Source organism: Rhynchophorus ferrugineus, unplaced genomic scaffold, assembly GCF_030347505.1.
Source record: "Rhynchophorus ferrugineus isolate W39M unplaced genomic scaffold, kcgeb_rfMv2 rfM7, whole genome shotgun sequence".
In the NCBI taxonomy this organism is placed as follows: domain Eukaryota; kingdom Metazoa; phylum Arthropoda; class Insecta; order Coleoptera; family Curculionidae; genus Rhynchophorus; species Rhynchophorus ferrugineus.
Window position 1 is genome coordinate 20,320,839 of NW_027472586.1, and position 22,919 is coordinate 20,343,757.

General features: G+C 34.2%; 1 protein-coding gene across 1 annotated transcript; it reads left to right on the forward strand.

Moving 5' to 3' along the window:
- The first annotated feature begins 20,495 nt into the window (after positions 1–20,495).
- On the forward strand, positions 20,496–22,432 carry DCTN2-p50 (dynactin subunit 2). The gene is made up of 7 exons (XM_076409676.1): positions 20,496–20,645; positions 20,698–20,932; positions 20,988–21,219; positions 21,298–21,530; positions 21,594–21,757; positions 21,805–21,907; positions 22,000–22,432. Exons 1-7 carry the CDS (start codon positions 20,610–20,612, stop codon positions 22,179–22,181), a joined length of 1,185 nt encoding a protein of 394 aa, XP_076265791.1. The 5' UTR covers positions 20,496–20,609; the 3' UTR covers positions 22,182–22,432.
- Positions 22,433–22,919: the final 487 nt, after the last annotated feature.

Here is a 22,919-nt window from a genome sequence, read left to right on the forward strand (position 1 = left end):
CATGTTCCTAGTTTTCTATACTTCTCTGGTCCTTGCAACTTACACACAGTTGACTTTCTAAACTCGTCTACATTATTAATTGCTACATTGATTACAATGTTTCTTTATCCTACCGATAATTAGGTTGGACCCCATGTTCCTAGTTTTCTATACTTCTCTGGTCCTTGCAACTTACACACAGTTGACTTTCTAAACTCGTCTACATTACTAATTGCTACATAGATTACAATGTTTCTTTATCCTACCGATAATTAGGTTGGACCCCATGTTCCTAGTTTTCTATACTTCTCTGGTCCTTGCAACTTACACACAGCTGACTTTCTAAACTCGTCTACATTACTAATTGCTACATTGATTACAATGTTTCTTTATCCTACCGATAATTAGATTAGACCCCATGTTCCTAGTTTTCTATACTTCTCTGGTCTTTGCAACTTACACACAGTTGACTTTCTAAACTCGTCTACATTACTAATTGCTACATAGATTACAATGTTTCTTTATCCTACCGATAATTAGGTTGGACCCCATGTTCCTAGTTTTCTATACTTCTCTGGTCCTTGCAGCTAACACATGGTTGATTTTCTAAACTCGTCTACTTTATTAACTGCTACATTGATTACAATGTTTCTTTATCCTACCGATAATTAGGTTGGACCCCATGTTCCTAGTTTTCTATACTTCTCTGGTCCTTGCAACTTACACACAGTTGACTTTCTAAACTCGTCTACATTACTAATTGCTACATAGATTACAATGTTTCTTTATCCTACCGATAATTAGGTTGGACCCCATGTTCCTAGTTTTCTATACTTCTCTGGTCCTTGCAACTTACACACAGTTGACTTTCTAAACTCGTCTACATTACTAATTGCTACATTGATTACAATGTTTCTTTATCCTACCGATAATTAGATTGGACCCCATGTTCCTAGTTTTCTATACTTCTCTGGTCCTTGCAACTTACACGCAGTTGACTTTCTAAACTCGTCTACATTACTAATTGCTACATTGATTACAATGTTTCTTTATCCTACCGATAATTAGGTTGGACCCCATGTTCCTAGTTTTCAATACTTCTCTGGTCCTTGCAGCTAACACATGGTTGATTTTCTAAACTCGTCTACTTTATTAACTGCTACATTGATTACAATGTTTCTTTATCCTACCGATAATTAGGTTGGACCCCATGTTCCTAGTTTTCTATACTTCTCTGGTCCTTGCAACTTACACACAGTTGACTTTCTAAACTCGTCTACATTACTAATTGCTACATTGATTACAATGTTTCTTTATCCTACCGATAATTAGGTTGGACCCCATGTTCCTAGTTTTCTATACTTCTCTGGTCCTTGCAACTTACACACAGTTGACTTTCTAAACTCGTCTACATTATTAATTGCTACATTGATTACAATGTTTCTTTATCCTACCGATAATTAGGTTGGACCCCATGTTCCTAGTTTTCTATACTTCTCTGGTCCTTGCAACTTACACACAGTTGACTTTCTAAACTCGTCTACATTACTAATTGCTACATAGATTACAATGTTTCTTTATCCTACCGATAATTAGGTTGGACCCCATGTTCCTAGTTTTCTATACTTCTCTGGTCCTTGCAACTTACACACAGCTGACTTTCTAAACTCGTCTACATTACTAATTGCTACATTGATTACAATGTTTCTTTATCCTACCGATAATTAGATTGGACCCCATGTTCCTAGTTTTCTATACTTCTCTGGTCTTTGCAACTTACACACAGTTGACTTTCTAAACTCGTCTACATTACTAATTGCTACATAGATTACAATGTTTCTTTATCCTACCGATAATTAGGTTGGACCCCATGTTCCTAGTTTTCAATACTTCTCTGGTCCTTGCAGCTAACACATGGTTGATTTTCTAAACTCGTCTACTTTATTAACTGCTACATTGATTACAATGTTTCTTTATCCTACCGATAATTAGGTTGGACCCCATGTTCCTAGTTTTCTATACTTCTCTGGTCCTTGCAACTTACACACAGTTGACTTTCTAAACTCGTCTACATTACTAATTGCTACATAGATTACAATGTTTCTTTATCCTACCGATAATTAGGTTAGACCCCATGTTCCTAGTTTTCTATACTTCTCTGGTCCTTGCAACGTACACACAGTTGACTTTCTAAACTCGTCTACATTACTAATTGCTACATTGATTACAATGTTTCTTTATCCTACCGATAATTAGATTGGACCCCATGTTCCTAGTTTTCTATACTTCTCTGGTCCTTGCAACTTACACACAGTTGACTTTCTAAACTCGTCTACATTACTAATTGCTACATAGATTACAATGTTTCTTTATCCTACCGATAATTAGGTTGGACCCCATGTTCCTAGTTTTCAATACTTCTCTGGTCCTTGCAGCTAACACATGGTTGATTTTCTAAACTCGTCTACTTTATTAACTGCTACATTGATTACAATGTTTCTTTATCCTACCGATAATTAGGTTGGACCCCATGTTCCTAGTTTTCAATACTTCTCTGGTCCTTGCAACTAACACATGGTTGATTTTCTAAACTCGTCTACATTATTAATTGCTACATTGATTACAATGTTTCTTTATCCTACCGATAATTAGGTTGGACCCCATGTTCCTAGTTTTCTATACTTCTCTGGTCCTTGCAACTTACACACAGTTGACTTTCTAAACTCGTCTACATTACTAATTGCTACATAGATTACAATGTTTCTTTATCCTACCGATAATTAGGTTAGACCCCATGTTCCTAGTTTTCTATACTTCTCTGGTCCTTGCAACTTACACACAGTTGACTTTCTAAACTCGTCTACATTACTAATTGCTACATAGATTACAATGTTTCTTTATCCTACCGATAATTAGGTTGGACCCCATGTTCCTAGTTTTCTATACTTCTCTGGTCCTTGCAACTTACACACAGTTGACTTTCTAAACTCGTCTACATTACTAATTGCTACATAGATTACAATGTTTCTTTATCCTACCGATAATTAGGTTGGACCCCATGTTCCTAGTTTTCAATACTTCTCTGGTCCTTGCAGCTAACACATGGTTGATTTTCTAAACTTGTCTACTTTATTAATTGCTACATTGATTACAATGTTTCTTTATCCTACCGATAATTAGGTTGGACCCCATGTTCCTAGTTTTCTATACTTCTCTGGTCCTTGCAACTTACACACAGTTGACTTTCTAAACTCGTCTACATTACTAATTGCTACATAGATTACAATGTTTCTTTATCCTACCGATAATTAGGTTGGACCCCATGTTCCTCGTTTACTAGTATTTCCCTGACCATTGTAAATTATACACGTGGTTGATTTTCTAAACTGGTCTTCATTACTAATTACTACATTGACTACAATGTTTCTTTGTCCTACTGATAATTCTGTTGGATCCCCTGTTACTAGTTTACTATGCTTCACTGATCCTTGTATATTATACACGGTTGACCTTCCAAACTCTTCTGCACCACTATTTACTACATTGACTACAATGTTTCTTTATCCTACTTATAACTAGGCAAGATCACATTTTCCTAGTTTTCTTTCCTTCTACGGTCATTGATCTTTGAGTGCTCTAGTGCTCCTAAATTAATTTCCGTCTGTTGCATACAGCCATCTTGTTACTTCCACTTTCCTTCGTGTATATATAACTATATATATACTATACCGAACCAAACACTTTCTTTTTTCTAATCTCCATTCCCCTGCACTCTCCGTCGTCACCCTACTACTTCTCATTTACACCGAGAATTCTGGGCCCATAACCTTTTACGAATCACTTATGATTCGGGACGGGACGGAATTAATACACCACTTATGGCCTTGGAACAAAAGAGAAACTTTATTTTGATCCCTGGTAATTTATATCCACTCGATACAAGTCACAGCGCCCTCTACTAACTTTTCTTCCTCCTTTCTATACTGGGTCTTGTATCGAGACAAGTCATATATTTAACAGTTTGTCTTCATAAGAGTGCCATTGCAGTTTCAGCAACTCTAAACAATTTATTATTTTTGTGAATGTTGTACGACATTCGGCGTTCAGTTTTATTTGTCCATTGTTTAGTACCGTTGCTTTGAATACTATATATAGTTGGACCTCAGTGTTTCGTATAGCAAGTCAAAGTCGGTAACATTACTTACGATAATTGGGGGTGGGCTGAGCATTCTAATTTCTTTATTTTGCTCCTTATTTTGTTTTATTTTTATTTGCTGTGGTGAAGATCCTCGATAATTATTTGCTTTTCTTTTTTATTTTTAACCGTTATCCAGCCTACTTCTTTCTGCAATTCTTCTTCATCTGTTTCGTATGTAACAATTGGACTGATTTTGTTGGTTTGGTGGTTTATCGTTTTGTCCTTGCCCTCAGAGCTTTGTGTATTTAGTTGTAGCTGGAGGGCATTTATTTGTTTTTGTATATTGGTTAATGCAATTTCAAGACTCTCCCGCGCCGACTTTTCGTTCATCCACGCATTGTAGAATGCCTGGGTTCTAATTGTGTTCTCTACATTCAAAACTGCAATATGTGATACGCCTGATGTCGATGTTTCTTTCCATTTTATCTGTTTTTTGTGCAGTGTTCTTCTCCATATTTTTTATATATTGTTGAAATAATACTGTTTTTTTTAAGTTTCAAATTATCCTACGCCACATTTGTGGTCCAGATGTTGAGTTTTCGAGCCTTAACGTTTTATGGCATTTTGCATTTATTTTCTACGGTACTGACCTTTTTTTCCGATCGCACTTTCACTTTTTTACCAGTCTGTAAAATGTTATTGTTAGACTTTTTTTTTAACGCCTCATTTGTGACACAGATTGCACTTTTGTTTCGTTTCACTGACCGTCTCTCCAAACACATCTTTACTCTGTGAAGGTCAAACGTCGACTATGAAGCCTTTAGATATATGGAGAAATGCCGCGGAGTAATATTTTTTATCGTTTAAGTTTTAGTTAATTTGGTTAACTAATGTATATATTTGTTCTGTTGTTCCGTGCTTATTACGGAAGCCAAATTGATGGTCTGGAATAATATGCCTTTCTTGTATGATTATTTTGAGTCTTTTAATATACAGTTTTTCAAAAATTTTATAGATCACAGATAAGAGGCTTATCGGACAATAAGAAGAGATGTCTTCTGATTTTTTCCCTGGTTTAAGAATCATGATGATTTGAGCCACTTTCCAAGTGCTAGGAAAGTAATTAAGTCTTGGCATTAAATATGAATGTTATTAATTTGATGCACTTTCCTGAGAGCTATTTTAAGATTCTTCCGGTAATTAGGTCAAGACCAGGAGCTTTTTTAGCATTGATTTCTTTAAGTATTGTTCGGTATACTTCCTGAACAGTAATTTTTTGATCTAGAAGATCCATTTGAAACGGGGTGTTAAGAAAATTAACTATGTTATTTTCTTCTGTTGCGGATATTTCAGACGGCTACGGATTATATACGGTTTTTAAGTGTTTAGAGAAAACTTCCGCTTTATATTTATCATTTCTAGCCCAGGTATTCTTGTGAATTTTAATAGGTGGATTATGTTGTTGAGGTTTTTTAATTTTTTTTGTTACTTTTCAGAGAAAATATTCCGTTGCATCAATTCGCGTTACGTTCTCTAAATAGTTTTGAATTCCTTGATTTTGTTCCTTATTTATTAGCTCTTTCAGATCTTTTGTGACCATGTTGAATTTTCTCTTCTTTTCTTCTGTTTTGATTTGTTGTTTTTCGCAGATTTTGTTATATTTTTTGCTGCTATTTCTGTATTTCTTTCGGTTTTAAGAGGTAAATTTAGTGATAATAAACTATCTAATTTATCTCCAAATAATGGCCAGTTAGTTTTGGTGGTATGCAAAGAAGGTAGTTTTGTATTGTTGAGAATATTTGAGTTAACTGTTATAATAATTGGTGAGTGATTAGATGATAGATGGAAGCGTGTTTGCACGTTTTGATTTCAATATTTTTTGTAACATAAAAGCCTATGGTATCGGGAATTATTTTGTTATTATTTCTATCTGATGGCCAATATGTTGGCTCCCCAATAGATATATGCTATAAATTATTTCATTTCTTTGACCAATTCTCTGCCTTTTGGTGTTATTAATCTAGAACGCCACATTACATGTTTTGTACTGTAGTCTCCTTCGGCAATGAATCTATTACACAGTGTGTTAAAGAAACCGTGGTATTGTTCTGTCTTATTGTTGTGTTTAGGTAGACAAGTTAGTGTTTAGATAGCACTCATTGTTAATGGCCAATACACTTCTTCAATGATTATACCGATGCCTTGTATTCCTCGCTGAATTCACAGTGTTTTATGTTTTCGCGGATAATTGTAGATTTTCCTCCATGTGCTTTATCATCTGGGTGTTTTGTGTGATACATCTTGTATTTCGAAATCTATAAATAATTTCTATCCCTGAAATGTGTTTCGGATACCATCATGATATCAATATTTTGTTTATATAAGAACATTTTAAGCTCCCTGGTATGTTGCTGGAGTTTATTAGCATTCCAAAAGGCTATTTGTATTTGTTGCAATGGCTATCAGTTATTAGGATAGTCTGGTAACGTCGACGGTGAATAAATTCATCATTCTACTCATTTGCTCCATAAGTTTATCCGTCATTTCCTCTAATTTACTTATAGTACTTACAGGTGCAGTGGTAATTGACGTTGCCTTACAATTTACGACAGTATGTTTTAATATGCTCATATGCTTGGCATCTGGCGCATTGTGGCATGATTCTTTTTGTGAATGGTGATTCACATTTAATGACATTGTGGCCCAAATACTTAATCTCGTAAACATGTTTATTATTTTCGTTTGGCTTCAAATCAATATAAAACATTGGCAGTGGCTCCTTTGTTGCATGATGTTTAATTTTGCGTTTATTTACAACTTCGTGGCCTTGTTCAGTTAGGGCTGTTTGTATATGATATAGTCCTTTTATGACGAATTTAAATATTTTCTCGGACTTGGTCTCGGTCGAAAAGTATGGTATTGCGTATTTCTATTGTCCAATTCTCTTATTAACACTTTGAAATATTCAGGGTTAAACATTTGAATCTTCGTTATTTCAGATACGATTGCTTTTATTTTGTAATTATTACATATTGTCTTGAGCATGTCATGCAGATGTTTAACAACACTTACCGTATGTATTGTTACTGAGGGTGGTCTGGGAATTGCTTTTGGTTGGCTTTCTTTGTTGTTCTGGTTTTCTTATGTTTCTTATGTCTTTAGGTATATTTGGATGGGTTTTTGAAGCCAATAGTCGCCGATTTTCGTTTATTTTCGGAGGAATTCTCAAACGTTTTTTTTTGTAACGATATTGCATTCTGGCATTTGAGAGGTTTCAGTTATTGGCAATTGACCGCTATTTCGAACAGCGGGTTATTCAATTGATAAATCGACAGAAAGGTGTGGCGGATTAGCCATTATGTATAGAAAATAACCGTATGGATCACTTAATAGTTATCCAATGTTTAATTTAAATTTTTAAGTGGAGTTCTGTTCCAAACTTCGTAGGGTGAAGACTTATTTTCAATACGCTCCAAGCTCTAGAAAGATATCCTTCTTTAAAAAAACCTAGTATTTTATTACGGTTATTTAATTGAGTCTTAAAAGCGCATAACAGATGCGGCTATCCGTCTCTCAGTGGACCTAAAATGTGGTAAATAGATGTTTACGTGACCAGACAAAAAGACTGCATCTCATTTTTTTATTGTTTTAAAATTATTCTTCCTTATTTTACAACAGTCCTTTTAAAATTCATTTATAGTATTTTTGGTCAAAAACTAGTGCAAAAATAACGTAAGTGAAAAATGAAGTGCGTGAAATAAACAATGTATTTATTTTATTTTTTTATCCTCTGGAAGTAAATAAAATAAAATATTAAAAATTTAGAAATGGAAAACCACAGCGATTCAACCAAATCATCTGCACACTATGGTACAAGATTAGAACAATCAGCAATAACGCAAACCCCACAAACAGAATGGACTACAGTTATTAACAAAAAAAACGATTGAAAAGCCCAGAAGAAGAAATCACTAGGAAACAAACAAGGATCAGTGACTATTGGTTAAAGAAATCATTAGAGGCAAAAAACAGCTTTAGCAACCTGTCGGAAGAAATTGAAGAGAATATATTAAATTTATATAACCAAGCCCTGAAAAAGTTGTTCCCAAACCACCACCAATAACAGTCTATAAGGTAGGAATAATAAAACACATCCATGACCTATTGAAAACCATTACTACGAACTACACAAATAAAACAGTGAACTATGAAACAATAAAAATCCAATTGTTCGAAGCGGAGCACTTTAAAGTTCTAATTAAAGAATTCGACGAAAGAAACACTCAGTACCATACATTCAGGCCAAAATCCGAGAGAACTTTTAAATTCGTGTTAAAAGGATTACATCACGGGACGGACTTTAATACCATCAAGGTAGCCCTAGCTGAACAAGGCCATGAGGTCGTAAATAAATGTTCACAATATACGATATCGCATGACAAAGAAACATCTGCCTATGTTCTATATTGATTTAAAACTTAATAAAAATAATAAGGCGGTGTATGAAATCACCAAATTAGAAATCAATATTATTAAATGCGAACCACCACATACAAAAAGAGTAATACCACAATGCACAAGGTGTCAAGCACACGGCCACACAAAAACTTACTGTCGTAAATTATTTAGATGGGTAAAATGTTTAGGAGAAAATAAAACAGGAGATTGTACTCGTAAAGTTCGCGATGATAAAGTGAAATGTGCTAACTATAGTGGAAATCATCCAGCGAACTACAGGGGTTGCTCAGTTCACAAACAACTACAGCAGAAACTATATCCTACATTAAGAGAAAAAGGCATTAACAGCAACAAAAACAATCCACACCTACCAATTTAGCCACCAGTCCAAGTCAACCAGATATAATTTATGCCCAAATGGTTGAAAATGGTTAAAAATGGTTCAACACAAAATCGAGAAACCACATCACAACCTACTGAAACTAGCAGCAACATCTCTAAATTAGAAAACATGATAGCCAAACTAATGAATCAGATGAGTACGATGCTTGGTCTACTCACAACCGTCGTCAACAAACTTGTAGGTAATATAAACTTGATGATAAAGCACATGAGGTACAGCCATAATCATTCGAGATGATTATTTTGATATTTTCTGAGATTGATTATTTCTCTGATAAAGTATTTCGAAAAAGAAAAATTCCACAAAAACTACCTGCAAGCACCAATATAACCATAGAGGAAGTCCATGGACCATTAACAATGTCTGCGATTTATTGTCAAACACAAACAACAACAAGGCAGACCACTTTCAAGAATTCCTCAGTATGCTAGGTAATAGATTTATAGCCGGAGGAGATCACAATGCAAAACATTTAATGTGGGGTTCAAGAATAATAGCCTCAAAAGGTAGATAACTGCTAAAAGCAATAAAGACAGATAATTAATAACATATCTCTACTGGTGAACCAACATATCGGCCTTCAGATAGAAATAAAAACCAGATACTATAGATTTCTGTATTACAAAAAATATTGATACAAAAAAGTGTCATGCAGAATCATGTTTCGACCTATCTTCTGATCATTCGCCAATAATAGTAACACGTTCTTCAAAAATTACCATCAAGGTTAAATACCCTTCTCTGTGCAATAATAGAACTATCTGGCCCTTATTTAGAGAAAACTTAGACCAAAACATCTCTCTAAACTTACCGTTACAATCTGAAATTGACATAGAAATAGGAGCAATAAACATTACAAAAATTATACAGGAGGTAGCATATTCTGCGACTTACAGTGAGACAGTGAAACATTTCCAAGAAAAAATACATATATATCATGTACAATACAGAAAAAGATAGCAGAAAAAAGAATGTTACGACGCAATTGGCAACAGTAAAGGACTAAAGAAAATAACAGAAAATTTAATAGGGCAATAAAAGAGAACTCATCCAAAGTGATAAAAACCAAGGCATTCAAGAATACCTAGAAAATTTGACACCAAATGAGGCTACAGACTATTCGCTGTGGAAAGTAACAAAAAATTTTAAGAGACCCCAGCAGCATAACCCACCTATTAAAATAAACGAAAATAATTGGGCTAGAACCAATAAAGAGAAGGCCGACATTTTCACAAAACACTTAAAAAATGTTTTTAAATATTTCCAGTCTCAGCTACATAAAGACGACGGAAATAAAATTACTAGTTTTTAGATTCGCCATTTCAAATGGACTTACCGCACGAGAAATTAACGGCCAAAAAAGTTAAACAAACAATAATGACAGATTAATATTAAAAAAGCTCCTGGTTATGACTTAATAACCGGTAAAATTTTGGAACTATAGAACCATAGAACAAGTACATAGACTTGTAAACAAAATAAACACTGACCTAAATGCCAAAAGATATTGTTTAGCTGCTTTGTTAGCTGTATCTCATGCTTTTGACAAAGTATGACATACGGGCTTGCAGGTTAAATTAAAGAAACTTCTCCCTCATCCGGACTATCAGTTACTAAAATCGGATCTCACTGATAGACATTTTATTGTAAATCAAAGCGATGAACATACCGAATTACATCCCATATATTTAGGAGTTCCGCAAGGTAGTGTACTGGGTTTAGTGCTGTATCTTCTGTATACGGCCGATCTGCCCACCACAAAAATAACTACTGTGGCAACATACGCAGACGACACAGCAATCTTAGCATCTCATGAAGATCCAGTCACAGCATAAATAAACCTACAAACACACCTGGAGCAAATACAATTATGGTTGAAGACATGGCGCATGGCCAATGAAACAAAATATCCACCCATGTAACGTTTACTCTACGTAGGAGTGAATATCAATCATTGTCAACTCCCCCAAGCAGAGCATGTTGGTATGCGCTTAGATCGACGCCTAACCTGGAAAAAGGACATACTGTCTAAACGAAAACAACTTGGACTTAAATTATATCAAATGTATTGGCTCATTGGGCGCAAATCCAAGTTATCATTAGATAACAAAGTATTGCTGTATGAGTCTATAATCAAGCCTATTTGGTCATATGGAATCCAACTATGGGGTACCACTAGCAAATCTAACATATCCATCATTCAACGGTTCCAAAATAAAGTGTTGCATGCCATTGTTATGCTCCGTACTATATTTCAAATAAAGTGATACAACGCGATATTCCTCTTGAACCTATAACGAGTGTAATTCAACCTGTTTGTGTGAAGTACTTCGGAAGAGTGTCAGTGCATCCCAACGTACTCGCTAAGCAGCTAAATATGCGACGTGATTAAGATCGCTTAATGAAGTGATTTTCTACATGCCATGTATGATATAGACATAAGAAATATTTATTGCCAATAGGGCAGCTTGTAAAATCACAAAGAGTAAAAAAAAGTTTCCTCATATTTTACTCGCTCTATTTACCGTTCCTAAAATAAGAAAGAAATTTCCTAGCTTCACGCTTTAAATCGCGTTCTCACCCTGCAATGGTTTAGACTAGGTTTTCACTTTTTATGACCGGCCTTTTTGTGGCGCCAATAGTAACTCTCTGCACTCCGCGGTGGTTTGAATAGAACTGAGAATGTCTGGTGGTTTCATTTGTATATCAGATAGAATTCAAAAAAATTCTATAAAAAATAATTTTGTTTGCTTTTCTTCGAATTCGTTGATCTCTCTCGGTTTTTCGAATAATAATTCTTCTTTTTGTGTGTCAAAGAAATGTTTAATTCTTTCAAGCCATAGATATTCATCTTCATGTTCACTTCTTTCATTCTTTTATTAAAACCAGCCGTTGGAGTGCTTTGTGGTCCGAAACAACGGTGAACTTCTGCCCGACGAGATAGGGTCTGAAGTATTTTGTTGCCCATAGAATAGCTAAAAGTTCCTTTTCGTTAGTTAAGTACTTACACTCGGACGGGTTAAAAGTTCTGCTGGCATATGCGATTGAAATATCCTTGCCGATAGACAGCAGCTATACATAATTAGATGCGTCGGTTGTTAAGATAAATGATATGTTGAAATCTATAGGGTCATTAATCAAGATGTTTTTGCATGTCTCAAAGGCTTATTGAACAGTTTATCATTAAATGATTTAACTTTTCTTGAGATAGTTTAGTGTAGTTTCGTGAATTTTGCAAAATTTTTGATAAACTTTCGGTAATATCTGACAAGTCCAAGGATAACTATGTAAACACGAGCAACTTCGTTATCAGTAAACAACATCAAAACAACCTCCATTAAAATCGATATCCAGGAACGTCGCTTTCATTTTTTGTATTCTGTATTCAACTACACAGAATACCGATCACTCGTCGAAGTAAAATTTCCAAAAATAATAGAGCGTAACCCGCAGGTGACGCCATCGTAACTCTAAGTGCAGATTTGGACTACGGCCTTGCCCTGCCAAATGAACCCACCCATTACTCAAGTTCAGTTTCTCAAGGAACAGCAAGTCGTAAATCGCCGTTCTCATCGCTCTTCCGAAGTTTGAGTCCTTGACGAACTAGACTGATCTTCGTTCGGTCCTTCTCAAACTCGGAAACTGTGCCACTACTCAAGTCCCACTTACACAATTCAGGAAAAAGACGGACTGGAAGAATACCAATCTCTTCTCCTGGAATCCGATCCAATTCCACAAATTAACACTCCAGAACAAATCGAGGAAGCCGTCCTCAAGCTTACTCGTGATATTCAGTCTGCTCACGAACCTGCCACAGTCGAAATTTAATCACCCAACTATGGAGAAACAACTTTCCCGCTTCTATTAAACGCGAAATTCATATAAAAAAGGTCTATGCAGATTAGCTCTATACACCCTCGATCCTGCAGACAAAAGGAAGTCGAACAGAGCATGCAAGGAGGTCAGGGAGGCCGTCTCGATCTGGCGAGCGATGAAATGGAACTCATTTCTCGCGCACCAAAGATGCGCACTGGATGGCCCCCAGCTTTTTGGCCTGTCTCTAAATGTCGTGTGAGGAAAACACACAATGTCATCCCCCCTGAACTCTACGCTCTCAACACTTTCACAAATGAAAGTAACATCATTCTTGACGACGGGCCATTAATAAAGAGTGCTATCAATTGTCCACCTAAACACAACAGAAATGCAGAACAATACCACGGTTTCTTTAACACGCTGGGTAGTAGAATCATTGCCGGAGGAGACTACAATGCAAAACATGTAATGTGGGTTTCTAGATTAATAACAGCAAAAGGCAGATAATTGGTCAAAGCAATGAAGGCACATAACTTACAGCATATCTCTACTGGTGAGCCAACATATTGGCCATCAGATAGAAATAAAATTTCCGATACCATAAGCTGAATCATGCTTCGATCTATCATCTGATCACTCACCATTTATTATAACAGTGAACTCAAATAATCTCAACAAAACAAAACCACCTTCTTTGCATAACACCAAAACTAACCGGCCATTATTTAGAGAGAAATTAGACAGTTTAATATCTCTAAATTTACCTCTCAAAACAGAAAGTGATACAGAAATAGCAGCAAAATATATAAGAAAATCTATACAAGCAGCCGCATGGTACGCAACAACTAATAGCGCAACATATCAAAAGTTTAATTATATTTCATCTATAATTAAACAAAAAATTCTTGAAAAGAGGAAACTGCAAAAAACCTGGCAACAAATGAGAACAGCAAAAAACAAGAGAAAATTCAATAAGGCCACAAAAGAGCTGAAAGATCTAATAAATAAGGAACAAAATCAAGGAATTCAAAACTATTTAGAAAACTTAACGCCAACTGAATATTTAAAGACAGTATTTAATCAGTATCCTTCCGAAATATCCGCAACAGAAGAAAATAACATAGTTGACTTTCTTAGCACTCCGTTTCAAATGGATCTGCCACACGAAAAATTTACTGTTAAACAAAAAAAACAAACAATACATAATGAAATCAATTCTAAAAAGCTCGTGGTTTTGATCTAATAACTGGAAGAATCTTAAAACAGCTGTCAAGAAAGTGGACAGAAAGATTTAATTACTTTCCTAGCATTTCGAAAGTGGCTCAAATCATTATGATGCTTAAACCTGGGAAAAAAAATAGAAGACGTCTCCTCTTATTGTCCTATAAACCTGTTACCTTTGATCTCTAAACTATTCGAAAAATTATACATTAAGAGACTTAAAAATAATCGCAGGGAAGAGAATTATTATTCCATACCATCAATTTATCTTCCGTAATAAACACGGAACAATAGGACAAATACATAGATGAGTCAACCAAATTAACAAAAACTTAAATGATAAAAAATATTACTCCGCTGCATTTCTCGATATTTCTCAGGCCTTCGACAAGGTGTGGCACACTGGACTGCATGTTAAATTGAAAAAGCTTTTGCCCCATACGCACTTTCTATTGCTGAAATCGTATCTCTCAGACAGACATTTTATTGTTAAATAGGGTGACGAATACACTGACCTACACCCAATATATTCGGGTGTTCCGCAGGGCAGTGTTCTTGGCCCATTGTTAAATCTTATGTATACAGCCTATCTACCGACCTCAAGAAACACTACTGTTGCACATATGCTGACTATACAGCTTTTTTATCATCACACAAGAATCCAATATCAGCCACAAGAAACCTCCAACTTCATCTTAACAAAGTCGAATTGTGGTTGAAAACGTGGCGTATCAAAGCAAATGAGACAAAATCTGCCCATGCAACATTCACCATTTGTAGAAGAATATGTCCCTGAGTAAACAATCATGAAAGAATTGAATAATCATGAACTTCCGCAAGCAGTTAAATATCTGGAAATGCATTTTGATCGACTTTTGACATGGAAAAAAAAATATAGCTACAAAACGCAAATAGCTTGGGCTTAAACTAAACCAAATGTATTGGCTGATAGGGCGTAAATCTAAATTATCATTAGAAAATAAGATTTTGCTGTATAAGTCAATACTTAAGCCCATTTGGACCTATGATATTGTGGGGTACTACTAGCAAATCTAACATAGATATCCTCCAGAGGTTCCAGACTAAAGTGTTGCAAGTCATCGTCGATGTCCCATATTAGGTGTCCAACAAATTGATTCAGCGTGATATCCCCATAGAACCCATAACGAATGTGATTCGGAGTGCTAGTGCGAAGTACTCTGAAAAACTATTAGTGCATCCCAATGCACTCGCCAAATAGTTATATGTGCGCGGTGACAGTGAAGTGCATAGGCTCAAACGCAAACTGTCATACGAACTGATTGTCTCTCTATGTCATCTCTAGAATAAGCTAGAATAGTATCTACAATAAGATTTAGATTATAAGTTGTACAGTAGATCACTTACTGAGCTGATCTACTACGTGTCAGGATAGTTATATTATATAATTGAAATCATATAATAATACTTATTGCTCACGGGCAGATTGTTGATGTTCTAGGAGATTAATGAAAAAAGTTCCTGACGAACAATTCTGCTTTTGCTCACCATTAATTTGTCCATCAGGCTACCCATCTGCAGCATGCATCCATCACGCTCTTGACCAACGCAAAAAGCTTGGAGCAGTCCCCCTGGACCTAACCAAAACCTTCGACAAGGTCTGGCACGACGGTTCGATCGCAAAGTGCGTGCGGTTAGTCCCCCCAGAAGACTCCTACCTATCGGATAGATCTTTCCAGGCCAAGATCAGGAAAACACTTTCCAGTCGAAAACAATTCTCTTTATCTCTTTTTATTTTATTTGACAAATTGGAGAACCTCGTCCTTTTTCGAAGTTGGTTAAAAATTAACTAAATTGCAATAAAGAACTTCGGGTTCTTTGATGGCACTTGTTTCTGTATTAGTAGTCTTTTTCTAAAGATAGAATATGTAATTACTGCTATACTTTTATTGAACATTTTCATATAATGAAGTTACAAAGCGGTTATGATAAATGGCTTATATAACTAGATGAATATAGTATAGGAACTTGACGAATTGTTTACAAAAATAAAAAAAATTCAGTGTACCATTTGTTTCAGTAAAAATATTTAAAGCATATAATTATTTATCTTCAATGTATAGAATTAATTATCTTCAATGAAATTCTGATTCGTTGTTTCTTAATTCTTAATTAAGCAGGATTACACTAGTAAGGATTTCTTTAAGTTACGATGAAGTCCTCCTCTAGATTGCTCCCGCTGTCAAGTGGCAAAGCCTTCTGCAAGTAGATACACTTCTTGACTGGACTGCTAGCTGCCGTGGCATAGCTAGTACCAATATGCCCATGTTACCGCAACTGGTACAAGTCTTGCCTAAGTCCAATGCAGGAGTTAGGGCGTTCTTGCTTTCTGCAACTGGTACAGGTGTTAGCTAAATCCACCGCAGATATGTGCTTCCAGTTATAATTCGCCAACTGAGTGTAGATTCTTTCTTCTTAATCGTTGATACGAACAGCGTACACTTATTCACGATGAACTTCGCGATATACTTGAAGTATTACACCGATTGCGCCAATTATATTAAACTCCTTAAATTTGTCTTTAAAAATTAACTTTATTTAATTAAGATTAAGATTACAGGTTTTACACTAGAACTAACGAACAACAAGACTGCATGCAATACAACGCCAACCTATACTGATTTGCTATGTAGCAGGAATGCAGAAAAAACATCGATATATCGATATTTTTCAACATTTTTTCAGAATAAATTAAATATAATTTTTAATAAGCCTTTAAAATTTATTAATAATTACAGGTTTTACACTAGAACTAACGAACAACAAGACTGCACGCAATACAATGCCTAACTATACTGATTTGCTATGTGGCCTAGGGATGCAGAAAAAATGTATCGATATATCGAAAAAATATAGATATATCGATATTTTTTAGCCGATATTTTTTTATTTTAAAGGTCTTAAATATTATTACATTTTAGAGGTTTAGAAAATTTTGAAAAACTGCCACATATGTGCCACAAATGCGGCGTTAAAAAAAACAATAGCAGGTTTAAAGACATGGTTTAAAATAAAAAGTGAAAGTGCGATCGGAAAATAAAGGTTAATTCAGTAGAAAATAAATGCAAAATGCCATAGAACGTTAAGGGTCGAAAACTCAACATCTGGACCACAAATGCAGCGTGCAGGATAATTTGAAACATAAAAACAAAAACCACAGTATTATTTTAACAATACATAAAGGAAATATAGAGAACACTGCACAAAAACAGGTAAAATGGAAATATCGACATCAGGCGAAGCATCACATGTTGCAGTTTTGAATCTAGAACATCTAAAGCCTAGACCGTACAGGTACTCTACAATGCGTGGATGAACGAAAAGTCGGCGCGGGAGAGCCTTGAAATTTCATTAGCCAATATGCAGAAACAAATAAACACCCTCCAACTGCTACTAAATAAACAAAGCTCTGAGGGCAATGACAAAATAACGATAAACCATCAAGCCAACAAAAGCAGTCTAATTCTAACATATTAAACAGATGAAGAATAATTGTAGAAAGAAGTAGGCTGGATAATGGTTAAAAACTTAAGAAAAAGGAAAGCAAATAATTCACCAGGATCTTCACCGCAGCTATTAAAAATATAACAAATGAATAAAAATGAACAAAATAAAGGAATTGAATGCCCAGGCCACTCCCAATTATCGTAAGTAATGTTACCGACTTTGACATGCTTTACAAAACATTGAGGGCCAACTATATAGTATTCAAAGAAACGGTGCTAAAGAATGACCAAATAAAATTGAACGCCGAATGTAAAACATTCACGAAAATAATAGATTGTCTAGAGTTGCTGAAACTGCAATGGCACTCTTACGGAAACAAACAAAGCAGAGACATCAAAGTTATGGCAAGAGGGCTTCCATCAACAGCTAAAACTGAAAAAATTATCTCAGAACTAAACCAAAATGAGCTTAAATGCTTAAATCCGACAAATATTTAAAAAAATAAAGGACCAAAAATAACAAAGGAGAAATTGTAGTCCACAAGAAGCCATTACCCCTATTTATGTTAGCCTTTGAAGATGATACGCAAAAACAATTTTTAGTATTAAAAGGAATTTAGGGGTCGATGAAAAAATCGAAACTCTTAAAAAATCGAACTTAATACCGCAATGCAAAAGATGCAATTGCATGGACACACACACACATTCTGCAGAAGAGAACCCAGATGTATAAAATGTTCAGACAAATATATCACCACAGAGTGTAGAAAACCCAAAGAAGCTAAGATAAAATGTGCAAACTGTAATGAAGCGCATACGGCAAGTTATAGGATGTGTAGTTTAGTATAGAAAAATTCGTAGGAGATCTTCAACAAGCTTGAAAAAATACTCCAGAAATTAAGAGTACAAAATAAGAGTATCAAAAAGAAGTTAAGGAAATGGTAGCTGAAAAACGAAAATTTACTTAAAAATGGCAATAAAACAGAACACCTGAAAATAAAAATACTTTAAACAATATAACGCAAAGACTGAAAAGGGAAATACTGGAAATTAAAAACAAATCCATAAATGACTATCTGAAAAATTTAACACATTATAAAGAAACTGATTATTCACTCTGGAACGCTACGGAATATCTAAAAACGTTCAAGAGACCTATGAGGGGAATTGGGCCACGTGACAATCACTAAAAAGCAGAAGCATTTGCTGAATATCTAAAAAAAACTCAAACCAAACGAAATTAATATTGAAAATAATTTGTCGGACATAGAAGCTGAAAATTTAATGATCGAATTAGTCACGACGAAATGTGCAAACTATAATGAAGCGCATACGGCAAGTTATAGGTAAATAAAGTTATTAAAACTGACATTAATCCCAAGAAATCACCAGGCTATGATTTAATAAGAGGAGAATTACTGCAAAAACTACCAAGAAAGGGAGTTATAAAACTCACCAACTTGATCAATAAAGCATTTAGATTAAAACACGTCTGAGCCATATGGAAGATGGCGGAAATTATAATGATCCCAAAACCTGGAAAGTCACCAAACGAAATAAAAACCTATAGACCTATATCACTGCTGCCAATAATATCTAAGGTTTTTGAAGAACTCCTGATGAAAAGAATAAAACCGATCATAGAGAGAAAAAACCTAATACCAACACACCAATTTGGGTTTATTAACAAGCATTCAACAATTGACCAGGTCCACAGAATAACAGATGTTATTGAAAAAGTCTACGAAAGTAAAAATGTATACTCAGCTATATTGTCAGATGTAGCACAAGCCTTCGATAAGGTTTGGCATGAAGGCCTTGTTCATAAACCACAGAAAATGTTACCAAAACAACACACCGAACCACTAAAATCGTACATTACAGCCAGAATGTTTAGAATTAAACAAGAAGAAGCTTACTCTACGATAAAAGAAGCTAAAGCAGGTGTACCAAAAGGAAGTTTAGGTACTGGGGCCAATGCTTTATCTACCCTACACTTATGATATACCAAAAATGAAGAATATTACGATGGCTACATTTGCTGATGATACTTCGATTATAGCCGTCGGAGACAATAGTGAAGAAACCATGCGAAAATTCAAGCACGAAACAACAGGCAAGTGACAATATAAATAATTGTACACAATAAAAATTAACGAAAGTAAATCTGTACAGTTCACCTACAATCAAACTGTACAAGCACCAAAAAATAAATCAAATAAATCATTCAATATAGCAATAACGCTAAATATCTCAGAGTGAATCTTGACATATATAAACATTATTTCACCAGAGACTGAGATAGGGCCGATGGGTCCTCTTAATTATATACCTAGATTTAATTTATCATAAAGGCAGATTGTAGGTTAGTTGGAAACGACTAGTAACAATGTAATAATTAAATATTAATAGAAAAATACTTATTGCAAAAAAATATCGATATTTATTTCTCAGATATATCGAAATATTTTTAAGTGTCGAAAACGCGATATCGATATGTCTAATTAATATTTTTTAAATATCGATATAGGGTAATATCGATATTTTCTCAATATATAATATTTTTCCTTATTTTTTTTTAATTAAAGATATTTTTAAACATTATATTATTGACCGATATATCGCGATATAGTAAGCCTATATTTTTTCAAAAAAATTAATTCTATTAAACACAAAAACCATTTAATAATTTTTTTATAAACTGCTTAAATTGGTAATAAATTTTTAAGTATTAGTGTATTTTGGTACTTAATTTTGGTTGTAAGATTTTATTAAAAAAATCAATATATTTTGCAAAAAAAATCGATATAGTATTTGTACGTTCTATCGATATTTTAAAATTTTTTTTTAAAATATCGATATTTTTTCGGTGCCCAAAACCCCTAGTCCTAATATAATTATTTTTTCTATAAGTCTGTAAAATACATAATGATGATAAAAAATTAATACAATTAACGCTTTTCTATTTAAGAAGATGTATCGTTAACATTGAATGTCAATGTCAAAAACATATGTTATATGTCATTTAGTGAAATCCTATTACTCACTGCTAAGATACTGCCTTGTAAAAGCTAAACGTTTGTAATTAAATATTTACTAAATATTTAAGATGGCAGATCCAAAATATGCTGATTTACCGGGCATTGTGAGTATACCCCGTAATATAGTAGCCAAAATATGATTAAACACACTTGTAGGCTCATGATGAACCTGATATATATGAAAACTTACCGGAATCAGAGCAGGACAACAGTTTTTTCGTCCCAGAAAGTTGTCCTGTTGAGAGAATTCATATATCTTCTGAAGAGGCTTTTAATAAGTTTAAAGGAAAATTTTTAAATGCAACTAATGTAGATTTTTCTGATAGTATCAGTAAACGCATCAAAACAGGATATGATTCTAGAAGTGGAGATTGGGAACTAGTAGGAAGAGGTAAAAGAATTCCAGAGTTATATATAACATTGAAAAAAATATTGTTTCATTTTAGGGGAGAATGAGACACCAATCCAAAAATATCAAAGACTTCAGTGTGAAATGAAGGAATTATTGGAAGAAATGAACACTCTAAGCAAGGAAAAAAGTGAGGATGATCAAGGATGTCTGATTCCAACAGATCAAGTAGAGCAATCCTTAAAGTTATTAGCTGACTTGAAGCTTGAGGAGTCATTAGGTGGAGAAATAATTTCAAAATTATCAGACCCAGAAGGAACCCAAATTAAGTAAATATTTTTTATATTTTGTTATTTGCTATTAGAGTTTTAGATGTTGCTAAAAATTAATTATGATTTTTGTTTTAGAAAATTATTTTTGCAATTACAACAGTTTAAACAGAATATAAATGAGAAACCAGAATCACAAACCCAAAGCAATGAGGAAGCCATTGTGTATCAATTGAAGTATAGACCAGAATATGCTAAGTTACAGCAGACCACCAGAATATCTGAACTTGAAGGTAGATTGCATAGATTGGAGACCGTCTTAGGCTCCAATAATGATAAATTATCACGTCTTACTACAGTTGCAAATAAAGGTAATGAAAAGAAGCTATTGTAAGTAAAAATTAAAATGTATTGCATTGGTCATTTAATTTTAGGAGGTTTATTAGAAGCTGCTCAGTACTTGAGTGCCACAGCTAGTTTATTGGATTCAGCTCAGTTAGATCATATAGAAGGGAGGTTATCAGCTTTAGATCAAAAATTGGATCAAATTTCTAAGAAAAAGCAGGAAATTCAGCAAGATGATGAAAAAGATAAAATGGTAAAATTATATTAAGGTGTACGTCATTTATTGATTAATTATTTTAGATATTGGAGTTGTATGATTTAGTGAAAAATAGTGAAAATATTACTAAGCTGCTGCCTCCTACCATAGAGAGATTAAAATCTTTAGAAGCTCTTCACTTAAAAGGTAGTGTTTTACTTGAACATATTTAGAAGTAGTAGTTTAGAAGTATTTAGTAGTTCTTAGTTTCTGATTTTTTTCATTCTTATACTTTACAGCTACAGATTTTGCTAAAACCTTAACTCAAGTTGAGCTTATGCAATCTGAAATCCAAACCCATGTACAAAATAACAAGGCTTTACTGCAGGGTGTTCAGGAGAGTTTTGCAATGAATCTCAATGAAATTAATCAGACAGTTATCAGTTTGGATGCCAGAATCAAAGCACTAAAGAAGAAATAAGCAATTCTACATCTATTTAGAATAAATTTATATTTTATATGGATTCTAATTTATTTTTAATATATTGGTATCTAATTGCGTTAAGTATACTTCTCTTTCCAGGGTGTCTAATTCATTCATTTAATAGCACATTTGAAAAAAAATTGTTAATAGGTATTTATATATTAGGCGACTAACACACCCGATGTAATGTGATCTTTTTCTATGCTTCGTAAAATAATTTTTCCCTTGCAATAAAAGTATTATATCTACTTACGTTGTTTGAATATATATATGTTTTAATTTTCTGGGCTATGCAGTTAAATAAATTACAAATATTTTTGTGGGTTTTTATTTTTATCGACATAATTGAACAACTGAAAAACAGATATCTAAAACAGTTATCGAAAGTGTCCCCAATATATTTCCACTAACTGGACTGGAACAAATGTTCGGCAGACGGTAGGAGAATTAAAACGGAAAATTCATAGATTTCGGAAAATACTGTAAGTCAAATCGAGGTGGTTAAAAACATATTACAAAGAGAAGTTAAGCCTACTGGATTAGTGTAGTCTCCGTTTTCGAATGTACTGCATTGAAGTGAGAATATTGTACTGTGTGATACAAACACAAAACCTTATTGTGTTATCAATTGATATTAGACTCGATTTTCTGGTGATGGCTTATTAACAACAGCAATAAAATCTCCGAACTATGGTAAAAATTCAGTATTGCTGAAATTAAATGATCAAAGCCAAT